Genomic DNA, 12,822 nt, shown 5'->3' on the forward strand with positions numbered 1-12,822 from the left:
TATATTTGCCAAGGTTGAAGGATTTCTTATGCATATTTCACATAGGACTTTGCCAAAAATATCGAAGGAAGAATTTGAGTTGATATTTGATGAGCTTGATGATAGTCGCGACTTCAAGGTATACTGATTTGCTTAAGCTCTTGGTTAGAATAAATTCTGGTAATCTACGACATATATACATGCATGCATGCATGAATATTTGCTTTTTAATTATGAACTTAAAACTAATCTTTGCCATCAATCTGAAACATCAGTCAGTGGTTTATAAATTGTTATCCTATCATTATGATTCTAAATTATGATGATTTTAACCCTTAGGGAGAGCACAATTGCCCTGGGACCGTTTCCTACAAAACAAATGTCACCACTACGAATCTGTTACCCTCTTCCTCTTGCAGCCACAACACCATTTAATTTGAAAAAAAAAAACACCAACAAGGAGAAGTTGTCATATGTATTTTTTGTCCTAGATATGCCTACTTACAATTACATACAGCACTCGCTGAGGCACAAGCATTCAATATTAGTTTCTGGGTTTGGTGCAAAAACAATTCCTGGATTTTGCATGATTTTCTTGTTTCTCAGTTCCAATTTTATCATTTCACTTCTTGTGTTTGTGATCTTTTCAACAAAAACTCTTTGCCAAATTTCCGTTTAATAATCTAATAGAAAGTTGGCGTGACATCACGTACAAGATTTTCTATTTATTGGTTGCTTCTAGTATTTCAAAATAATCATCTTTTACTCCATTTTTAGCATGATAATTTATGTGCCTCCATTTGTAGGAAGTCACATGAATTTCCTCTAATGAACACCCAATAACCTTGTTCCTCTTAATTAGTTTTTTTTTTTCTTAGTTTTTTTAATCCTCACCTATAGTCATTTTATTAAATTTTATTGTTTCCTTAATTGCAATAACATAACTCCCTTACCTTTTACTAATACAAAAGACCATTCGGTTCTTATTTTAAAAAGACCATTTAGTTTCTACTTCTCAAAAAAACTGACTATAAATTTAAATAATTTAGGGCTCGTTTGATTTGTGAGTTGAGACACGGTTAAGTTGAGACAAACTCAAGGAAACTGTACGGACATATATGTTCCTAAAAACAAACAGTCAGGCCGGTTTGGTTACACAAAATCAAACTATCTCATCTCATATAATTATTACAACTTTTCCAAACTTCCACACAAAATATAATAAACAATTCAACTTTTTCGAATTCCAAAACAAAAATAATATTATAACAATATTTTATTCAACTTTCAACAAAACATCTCATCTCATCTCATCTCATCTCATCTGAACTGCGTAACCTAACGAGGCCCTAAAGGTCAGAAACACTTCTCCTTCTTTCATTGAGCCACCTCAGCAATTTTCTAAATATCTTAGTTTTTTTACTATTTCACTAGTTCCTTAATTTTATTACTTTCTAAATTACAACACTAACCTTTCCACTTCACCCATTGTGATCATTCAGTTATAAATCTCTTATACTCTCCCTACTATTTAAATTATCATTTACTGCATAAAAAACCTTTTGACTTTCACTTTCTAAGGAACAGTTCGATTTCAATTCCCAAAAGACCCTTCGGGTTCCACTTCAATTGTAATTACTACACAAAAATATGAATTTTTTAATGTTTCTTTCTCTTTTTGCATCAGCCTTGCTCTAATGAAGCCACCTCATCCACTATCTCATTTTATTATGATTAATTATTCTTTTAAAGTCACATCATCCTTCCAAGTGCGTTATTATTAAAAATAAATAAATAATACATGCAGTTAAGTTAAATTTAATGAAAAATAATACATCTAATTAAATCAATAATTTTGATTTAAAACTAAATTTCTAAATGGAAAATAATAGATTTATCCAGTTACTAATTTTTATTGAAAATTATGAATCTTTTAGTTTTCAAAATGCGTCTGTTAAATTGAAAAATGAATATGAGAAAGAGTATAGAGATGTGACTAACTTCATCAGCTAATGATATTGCAGGAAAAAGGGGTTCACAAAGATGGGTTCCTCAACTTCCTTTTTTAATTGTTTTTGCAGTGGAGGGTATAAAATGAATCTAAAACATTTATACATCTTTAAAACATTTTAAACATGTATAAATATTTTGAAATAAATATATTTTAATTTTTTATTTTTATTTTTGATATCTTTTATTATTACTGCGCGTCGCGTGGAATATAGCTAGTAAAAAGACAAGTTGCATTTGCACGGTCTCCGTGGTTCCTTCTCATATAGAAAGCTTATATGGTAAACATGATTATTTGTGATGCAACTTGATGGTGAGAGAGAAAGGTGACAATCTTGATTTTTCTTTTCATGTTTTTTGTTTTTGCTTTTTTGTTTTATTTTTTCACTTGGAATGGATATTGCAGATGAATTTTTTGTGTGGTTACTACCATTCATTATATATATATATATATATATATGTATATATTTCTCTGATTTTTCTGCCGGACGTCCTCTTTTTCACCTCTAGATCAACTTGGACGAGTTTGCTGACCTTTGCAATGCCATTCCCCTAAAATTCCAGAAGGAGTCGTCTGTAAGTCCACATTGTCAGGATCTGAATTATTAGGAAGCTCCTTTTTTCTAGTGATGAAGAGCTTCTGCAGTTTTGATACTCTTGAGTTTTGGTTGCAGCCATCCTGCTTCGAAATATGTCCATCATTCTACCATTCACGCTTCTCTGAAAAGTTTAAAGGCTTTGTACTGAGTCCCATATTTGGATATGTTATATCCTTCATTCTGGTACTGAATCTGTTTGCCGTCATTGTTGAAACAATGGTACGACTTCTATTAAATGAACTTCGTGTTTTACATTTGTTATTTTGATCACCTTATAAAGTTGATTAAGTAAGGTTTGTTTTTATTTTTTTTAATAACAGTTCAGCTTTAATATTCTCGTCTATTAACACTATTTGTATGGTATGGTGCCATAAATCTACTTGCATTTGCTCAATGAGGATGCAATTTCTGGATGCTATTCATTGTTAAAGCTCAGCTATTATGGCATAACTTTTTTCCATCATAACAAAATAAAGTTCAAATGGTAATAATTATGTGTCAGGTTTGTCATTTGTAGGGCAGTACAAATTCCTTCCCAACCCAAGCTGACTGGACAAATCAGAATCCGAAACCACTGATTAGGATGGCAGAAGATATTGGTCATTTATGACTTCTGTCAGATTGAAAGGCTGAAGCACACAAACACAGCCTCGACCCGACCTGAACATATAAAGAATAAAAATAAAATATACAAAATGCGGAGAAATTTTAAAATAATATGCAAAACAGTGCACATTTGGGGCACAATGCCCTTTGTTTGCGCCTAGAAAAAAGTCAGACAGTGGTTTTGGCCTGTTCTGCATTCTGACCCGAATTCCCGGTCGGAAGTCAGTTCAGCTTGGTAGTTCCTACTCTGCAGGCCAGCTTCAGCTTGGGATTTTTTCTCCCAACTTCCATCAATTGGGTTGTAGAAACACCCCTAGCCATTGTTTCTTGATTGGAGTTTTCCCTGTTCCCTGCCTCCAATCCATGACTGGTGGGCCTCATTTAAGTGTTATAAAATCAGAGAATGAAATAGTATAGTTCAGTTCAGAACATTTATCAACAGCAGCAGCTTACAGGATCTATAGCAGCACAATTTGACAGTGAAAAATTATTAATTTGTGGAGACAGATGCAACCATTGATCTCATTATGGATAGGGGAAGTTGGACATGTCAACTTACAAAATCTAGTCCTGGGGACGTGTATATTAATTGTAATTGTGAATTGATTAATATGAACATGAATATATAATTTACGGATTTATATATTTGCAGGATAACCATGGGTGATAAGAAATATCATCATAAAAATAATGTGTAATTTTCTTTGCTTAAATGCATTGCATCCTAAAGGTTCTTCAATTTATAGGATAGTTGGTGAATCTTTGTGTCCAAACAAGTGTTAAACATGACTTGGAATGAACATCGCATCTTCAAGCAATGAAATCGCCACTTTTCCACATAACTGTCTGATAAATTGTATTGTGCCATCATTTTTGGCTAGGCTGTGACAATTTCACGGCTTGAGTCACCCACAATTACAGTGCTAGCTCACTCTCTTTCCCCTTTTTTTTAACAAAGGATGCAGTAGGGTTTGATATTCCAAAAGACATGCCACATGATTAAACCACAGACCACACCCCAATCAAGCCTTGGGAAAAGTTTTCTTTTTCCATGTTAACCTACAAAGAGACCTGTTGAATACTAATTGCACATCCAATGTCAGATCTAGTTACCTACCATAAGGGCACCTGTCTGCACCCTCTTTACATGTCATTGTCTTTACTTAGGTTTTAGATTGAGAAAACTAGAGATACATCTACCTCTGACCATCTACCTCTGACCTCCAATCTATTTGATTTCAGACTTTAATACCTTTGACCATTCTTTCTCATGATGCAAAAGGGAGGAGAGGCCATGAATGGGAACCTTTAACTTGACAAGAGCTTCTCTTGTCATGAAAATAGATGTGGTGCTTCCCTCTTGCAGTCTTGAAAAGGGATGGGTAGTAATTCTAGTCAATGCTCCACAAGTGGAGATAGTGGTCATGGTACTTTCTAGACAAAAAAGAAAATCCAAAAGAACAAAGAATGACATATTTAAGTTCCTTTCTTAAAGATTTTGGTACTAAATCAATGTACACACAAAACATGTATCGGCCCTATAATTGTTGTACTAAAAGTTTGTGCTTGTGTTTTTTCGGCTGGTGGTTCCTGTACATTTGATATCCAGGCGGCTCATGTAAATTGTATCCTGACTGGATGATGAGTAAAGCTAATGTGGGATATTTATTTTATTGCAGCTTGATATAGAAAACAATTCTGCTCAACAGGTGTGGCAAGAGGTAGAGTTTGTCTTTGGTAAGTGCCTGTTGAGGATTAACCTCTTCTTATTTATACACATGTGAATTAACTAAGTTATGGTCAAGAGATGTTTATGGTGAGTGTCTGAGTTTCTTCAAGCCTAACATTCTCATATCTGGAGATCTTCAAACAATTTAGTTTTCCAATATAGATTTTTCTGCCACTAGTTATGGTTGGCTTCTAAAATGGTCCTGTTCCACATGTCAAATAAATGCTTAAGGTTAATGGTTTAATTAGGTTTTATTGAATGAATGTCTTAAGTCAGTGATTAGATATGGGAATGATCTGCCCAAGGATTTTGAGTTGAAGCTCTCATACCATGAATACATACATGATGAGATGGTCCATTGCTGTTCTAACCATCAGGAATGATGCTTGGAATTGTATCTGTTCCCTCCTGAACATTGGTATGTTTACGGGCACTAAAATGTAGCTTAGGGTTAATTCATTGCGTGGGAGGAAGAGCAGAACACATGAATGCTAGTGTAAATAATTACACATAGATAATCTGAGGAAACGTCGGGTAATAGTGTTGGACTGGTGTTGCATGTGTAAGAAGAATGGTGAATTAGTAGATCACCCACATTTACATTGCAAGGTGGCTGGGAACATGTGGGATGATTTTTTCGTGGAAATTGAATTATCATGGATCATGCCTCTTAGGCTGGTAGATTTCATAGCAAGCTGGAGAGGCCTCCAAGGTAATCCACAAGTGCATTTGGCAGGAGAGAAATGATAGAAGCTTCAAGGATCACGAGAGGACAATGGATGAGCTTAAAGTTACTTTTTTTTAAACCTTGATCTTATGGGTGAGGGCCATTGATTTTAATGGACTAAATGCCCATGATTTTCTACTTTCAGTTGTAAACCCTAGTTAGGTACTTCTCATGTATACTTCTTGTGTACTTGAGCTATGCCTTCTTTTATGAATAAAACTTCTTGTTACCTAAGCAAAACTTTTGATGGCACTGTTGGCTGTTAGTTGTGTTGCTAGATTGACTTGTAGACATATTGGTGCATAATGGCAGAAAGGGCATTAACTGAAAATCTTGGGTCCCTTTTTCTTTGTCAATATCTGTTCTTTCGTGTTTAGCAATGTCTCATCAGTCTTCTTCAGTGATGCCTGTTGTATGATTTGAAGTTTCAGGTAGTGTTGTAGCTAGCAGTGATTGAAACTCTTAAAATTTTGGTTACAGAGGCTAAGTTGAGGTCATAATTCTCAATATATCTGAATCAGCTTGTTGTTCCACTCTTTACACTCATGTATATGAGACTTCTTCAGAGCTGTTTTACTTATTAACTCCTTGATCTGCATGCATTTGGTCTAGTTACTCAAACTTTTATATGGTATGTTGACATTGGTTTCTATTTCTGAAATAAATAAGTTTTTTTGTTGGTCTCACAGGGTGGATATATGTACTGGAAATGGCTCTAAAAGTATATTCATTTGGATTTGAGAATTATTGGATGGATGGCCAAAATCGCTTTGATTTTGTGGTGACATGGGTAATAGGTAATTGTATCAGTAGATCATGGCCCTTTTCTAGTGCTACTTATTACAACTATTTTCCATAGAAATTAACAATTACTGAGTCAGTCTTCTAGGCAGTAACTTCACTAGTTTTGTTTGATTTATGGAAATATTTATAGAAACTATGTTTGCTATTGTAATCAAGCATTGTTTGATTATTACATTCTAAAATCATTTTTTTTTTCATTTTTTGTTCTTATGCAGTTATTGGAGAAACCTTAACTTTTGTGTCCCCTGAAGGTCTAACATTTCTTTCCAATGGAGAATGGTAGGGAAATTTTTGTTTTAAGTTTTCTGTACTTGAAAATTCTTTATTGTCCCTTGCTGTATTTGTCCTATTGTTTTACTACTAAGCTTTTTATCTGATGCTAAAATCTTTTGAAGAATAGGAGTTTCTTGGTCTAGAATGATGAAAATTCTTTGGGATAATCATAAATTACCTCCCATTATCATTGTAAAATTGCTTTGAGCGTAAGATACTTCTCAAGGATATTTAGAATTTTCTGATGGAAGTATTAAAGTGGCGTGGGATATGTTGATGTTTTGGGGTCAAAGTAGCTTCTAATTCTAAAATCAAAGGATAGCTTTTACAAAGAAGCAGACTTCTTGAATACAGGAACGCTAGTGCTCTGTATACTGGTAAACCTTTTCCACCTGGATCGAAGTTTTTATTTAGGGTTAAATACAAATATTGTTCCTGTGGCTTTTCTTGAAATCATATTATTTTCTGTGTTTTTATTTGACCTTTTCACTCCGTGGTTTTAAGAAAGATCAACTTGGTGCTTCCGTTGGAGTTACATTACTAAACCATTGGTAACATGACATCAACACCTATCATAGTTTGACATATATAATTTTAACTTTCGTATATGTTTTTTTTTTTTAAATATTAGGTCTTTTTAGTTTACTATTTTAAAGTTTGATGTTTATATATATATATATATTTAATTTTTAATTAATTTTTAAGTTTTTTGTATTTTATTTTTTTTTATTTTTGGATTTTTATAATTTTTTTACTTGTTAAACTTTAATGTTTTATGCTTTTTAATTTTTCTAATGTTTTATTACACGTGGCGCAAACAATGGCAGAAAAGATACACGTGGCTAACTCTAATTAGTTGGAAATGGATTTACGAACCCTTATTCATGGGGATTAAGCTTAGTTGAGTTCGTTCAAATTACTTGACTTGGCTTAAGCTTTTGACAGCACAATTAGAATTAGAATTATACCAGTATCTTCATTCCATTAATCTTTATGCTGGTTTCTTCTGATGTGCACTAAGTGTGAAGTTACAAGTTTAGAGTTTACTCTTATGGTTATCATGGCTTTTTAAGTACTTGCTCACTTATGAATTCATCTCTTCAATTAATTATTCTGCTTTAATGTCAACAGGATCCGCTACCTTCTTCTTGCAAGAATGTTAAGGTTGATAAGGCTGCTGATGTATGTTCAGCGTTACCGTGCCTTCATTGCCACTTTCCTAACCCTTATACCAAGTTTGATGCCATACCTTGGGACCATATTTTGTGTCCTATGTATATATTGCTCTCTTGGCATACAGGTAAATGTTTCTCACCTGTTTGGCTAAAGATATATTTTTGGCCATCTTTCTTTCTTCGTTAATTTGAGCTTCCCTTTGGAAAATATAAAAGAAATTGTTGAATGATGATTTTTTTTACTATTTTTCTTTTTTTGTTAATTTGTGCTTCCCTATGGGAGTATAAGAAACTTGTCTAACCTGTACTATTTGAAAATACTTAAGTTTTACTGTCCCAAATCTGCATTTAGTTATTTATTTTGCAGATTAAAGTTAAATACCCAATTTGGTGGCCGTCTATATAGATAATTGATTGTCCTTGTGTTAAAGGTTCCATGTCATATACATCTTGCATGTTGACAGTTGTAATTAATGGATCTTTGTTACTCAGCACGACATATCTTTCAGACAGCTGATTGTTATATCCATGTGTAAAATTGAAACGTTTCCTGTTTTATGTTATTGTTACAACATTCATCACATTTTTCTCCATCTGATTTTAGATATTTGGTGGGATTGTCAATGCTGGAAATACTAGTTTGGAAGCAACAGATCTTTATGATAATGAGTATCCTTGATTTACTGAAGACTTTCCTTGGCTTTGATTTAGTCCATTCAGCGTACAAACTGTGATATCTCTGTATGATATTGACAAAAAAGCTAAATTTAGGAAATTTCTTTTAGATATCAATTTCCAATCATCTTCTGACATGTTTAATGCTCCTGCAAAGTTTCTACTGCGAGAGTGAATGCCAATTTCCTCAATCAATATTCTTGACAAAATCAGCTATTTACTTTTCAATTTCAACGACTATCCGAATGGGATGGTGACACTTTTCAATCTACTAGTCATGGGAAATTGGCAAGTATGGATGCAGGTATGACTGTTATGCCATTAATTATAAATTTTGAATATTATGCTGTGCATCCTCTTTTTCTACATGATAAATGGCATTCGAAGTGTAGATGTCCTCTTATGATGTATGTTCCCACGAAATGCCATCGGGGCACTTTTTAACTACTACCTTTTTGTCTTATATATTTTAACACGTGATTATGAGCATTTGGGTTTTTTTATTCTACACTGATAGTGATGGAAGTGTTGGGTGGCTTCTTGTGAGCGAGCTGGTAATAGGTTGGCAACTCTAAACAACCTCGCCCAAATATTAGTAGGCAGTCTGAAAACTATGACCATATCTTCTGCCATGCATGCATGCATGCTGATCCCAATCAGGACCAGGGGAATCATGTAGGCCCCACCTAATGTATAATCTAGTTCTGTGTGTCAGGAGTTAGTAGTATATGGGACCTGATCATGTGGGAACCTACTCAATGCATAGTCACTCAGACAACTGGTTCATACAAGTTGCGGTTTTGTGTTTGATACAAAGTCAACCTTTTATTGTCACATCTACAACATGTACACCAAGCATAATAGGAAAGCGTTGAGCCTGACTCGAATTCCCTATCGTTTAGACATATTCTATTCTTTTGGCAGGATTTAGATCATTTTGCCAGGCCCAATACCAAGCTAGAATCCCTTTTGATTCATTGAAGTTACTTTCTTAGCAAAACGGAATTGTCTTAATTCAGAATATATAAGAAGCTCAAGCATTCTTAAGTTGTTTTCAGTAGTTCATCAATGCTAGTGTACTGTTAATTTTATGGCTTGATTAGTAAAGTTGATATGTAATTGTAGCCTACACTTTCGAGTCATTAATTGATTTTAGCTTCACTATTACAGAGCTACAAGGATTTAACGGGAACTTCATGGACCCTTACTTATTTTGTCAGCTTCTACTTAATAACTGTGTTACTGCTCTTGAATTTGGTGAGTTTTATTCGTTATCACTATGATGTTTCATTTTCTTGTCTTAATTTTGTTATTTGTATGTTTTCTTATATTTGCAAGTCATAATGTGATCACATTTGGGCTTATACTCCAAAAAGACTAATCAATGCTACAATTAGCATTCGTTGTAATCATTATAAAGTCCAGTTCACCTAGTAAGATAATCAATATGTGTGATTTGGAACTTAATGCACCTTTATCGCTTGCCATACTTCTCCCATCCAATATGGGACTTAGTGGGGCTTTACAAACTCACCCACTAAAATCTCTGATATCCTCATCATAACCCATGCCACACTAAGTGCCTTAGCAGTACATAGTGTTTCTAGGTCAGTGCTGCTACCATTTGTAACGAGACGAAATGTCAAGCTATGTTTGGGCTTATACTCCAGTGGGACTAGGTCAATGTTACAATTCAAACTCTTATAATCATTATATAGCTCAATTATACCTAGTAAGGAACCAATGTGGTACTTGGCAGACAATGCATCATTATTCTTTCACTTCTACCATACTTCTGTGATGCAATTGTGGGATTTAGCTGGCTGTTACACATAAATGCAACCAATTTGAAGTCATATAGGGGGCAAAGATGTCATTTAAGCTAAAACTTAATGGCTGGTTATCTATTTGTTGCAACATAAGGCCTGCCGTTTTGGAATTTTGGGGGATAGAGAAACTTGCATCTTGAAATATACACTGCAGAAACACATTTTCTGCACTAAAAACCAGAAAGTTGAAATGTCGGCATTTTTATTTGCCTGATTTCACATAACCGAGAACCCATACAACTAGTTGAAATTAACTTGACATGGGTGTCAACCCATAACCCATAACCGATAACCCATACAACTAGTTTCTGTTTGATTAATTAGGCCAGGATCCTTGCTTCTGTTCTCCAGATTTTACACGCGATTGTCTTCTGGGTCATTGAGAATAACTTTTAATATTTTAAGGGTCTCTGTATTAGGAGTCTAGATTATGAACTCTATAGCCTTCACTGCTGTGGTTGTCTTGTCTTTATTGGAAATGTGAAGCTTATTGCGCTCTATGGGTAAAATTTAACTTGAATATTTGTTTTCCATGTAATTTCAGATTGTAGCTTTTGTCTTAGAGGCATTCTTTGCTGAAATGGATATCGAGAATTCAGGAAGAAGTGAAGAGGACGAGGTTGGTAGCTTTTCTGATGTTTTGTTGCAATGGAAAATTATACTGCCAGGTCCATATGTGAAAAAGTGATCATGATGGGTCTCCCTCATACATAATTATGATATAAAAAGATTCTTTGAGGAGCATGCTGCTGGGTTTTGAACGGCGTTGGTAGGAGTGTGCTTAAGCACAAAGTGCCAAGACTTGAGCGCTTTGCTTACCAAAAGTGAACGCATTTACAATGTGCGCTTTTTTGGGAGCTCAAAGACAGAGAATAAATAAGATTGTAAATTTTTTTAAACAAAATAAATAATCTATTCAAGACCCAGAAAATGATTCAAACCCTCTTGAGTATTTATTTCATGCTTATGTTGGCATATAGAAGTCATGACCAACAATGTTTGGTCATGCCCTTTTCGGCATAATTTGGTTCAACATCATATTTTAATTTGATTATTGCTACCAAATGTCATAGATGCGTATATTTAGTAAAGCAGAAGAGAGTTACATAAAATGCTGTATAAATTTATCATAATTAGACGATTACTTGATTTTCATGCTACATAATACTCTAATAAATTACATTAATAAGCTAAACATATTACCATCTTGCTTTTTTAAATTTTTTTATTGTATTTTATGGACTTTTTTTGTTGATATACATTGTTTTTCAAAATATGCACTTTACTTCAATCAAGCTCTTGCTTGGGCTTTGCACTTTGTGCCTAGGCACTAGACGGCAGTTCGTTTTGATAGAGTATTTGATGTCAGACACTTTCTGTTACTAGTGGCCTGGATCTTGAACCACTATTCAAATAGAGCAGGTTCTTTTTGAGATATAATGAGAGCTTTTCTTGCTTCTACCCATGTTTGTTGTGTGGTAGTTTTTCTTTCCATTCGAGTCATGTCTAATATACACGTGCACACGCATATAAATTGATGTTCTACCAAAATTCTTGTTTAAATCTTAATAATTTTTTACTTCCTCAATCTAGGATGAGGATGGAGAAAAGGACCGTCGACGAACCGTTGGGTATGTATGCTAACTATTTACTCAAAGCTCACGTTTAGTTTCATTTTGTATGTTAACAGTAGCCTGGCCTCATTCTTTTGGATTGGTGCAGCACAAAATCACGAAGCCAGAGGATTGATGCTCTTCTTCATCATATGTTGAGTGCAGAGCTCGAGCAGTCGCAATCCTCCAATCCATAGCTTCACTTCATTCCAATTTTAGAAGTGAATTTGCCTATTAATATCTTTGATTCAGAAGATTTAATTACTTTACGAGACTTTACAAACCTACATCCTGTTGTCCCATGGATTTGGTATTGTAAATTTAAAGTCAGATCTTTATAAATTTCTCGTATTTGCTTTTGAAAACCTAGATTTTGGCTACTGGCTCCTTCACAAAACTGCATGGTTTCTGTATGTGCTAGCCCTTGCAATTGCTATCCTGGCCATTATTATCTTTGTTAAACTATAGAGAAAAAAATGAAGGCATTTGCAGCTAGGGCTGTCAGTGATTTGTGAAGCAAAAAATATCGATGGAACTAACTGGTCGTGGGAAGGAGCCATGTAACTGCTTCAATTAGGGTGCCGTGGACCCACCATAATTGACCTTGTTTGTTCCCAGTTTTTGGCAGGGTGCTTAAAATCAGTGAGCATGCACATTCTATGTTATCCCAATTTCCAGAGCCTTTTCTTTTTAGTTGGGTTGTAAGTTTTTGTTCTACCACTACAGGTTATATTAGAGGGTTGCAAAGGTCTGTCTCTTGACTCTTGTCTGAAGAGGTGATTGTTGATTCTCAATATGGAGGA

At 34.4% G+C, this 12,822-nt stretch overlaps 1 protein-coding gene across 1 annotated transcript in view; it reads left to right on the plus strand.

Moving 5' to 3' along the window:
* The window catches only part of LOC109004223 (two pore calcium channel protein 1B-like), a 61,132-nt gene extending 48,597 nt beyond the window's left edge, over nt 1-12,535 (plus strand). The window contains exons 11-23 of the mRNA XM_018982709.2: nt 46-118; nt 2,500-2,565; nt 2,664-2,807; nt 4,874-4,931; nt 6,340-6,447; nt 6,670-6,733; nt 7,859-8,027; nt 8,507-8,571; nt 8,791-8,881; nt 9,748-9,834; nt 10,951-11,025; nt 12,000-12,037; nt 12,129-12,535. Of these exons, the coding sequence (XP_018838254.2) occupies nt 46-118; nt 2,500-2,565; nt 2,664-2,807; nt 4,874-4,931; nt 6,340-6,447; nt 6,670-6,733; nt 7,859-8,027; nt 8,507-8,571; nt 8,791-8,881; nt 9,748-9,834; nt 10,951-11,025; nt 12,000-12,037; nt 12,129-12,216 (1,126 nt within the window). The 3' untranslated portion in view covers nt 12,217-12,535. The remainder of the gene's footprint in view (nt 1-45; nt 119-2,499; nt 2,566-2,663; nt 2,808-4,873; nt 4,932-6,339; nt 6,448-6,669; nt 6,734-7,858; nt 8,028-8,506; nt 8,572-8,790; nt 8,882-9,747; nt 9,835-10,950; nt 11,026-11,999; nt 12,038-12,128) is intronic.
* The last annotated feature ends 287 nt before the right edge of the window (nt 12,536-12,822 follow it).

This window comes from Juglans regia, chromosome 10, assembly GCF_001411555.2.
Source record: "Juglans regia cultivar Chandler chromosome 10, Walnut 2.0, whole genome shotgun sequence".
NCBI classification, from domain to species: Eukaryota; Viridiplantae; Streptophyta; class Magnoliopsida; order Fagales; family Juglandaceae; genus Juglans; species Juglans regia.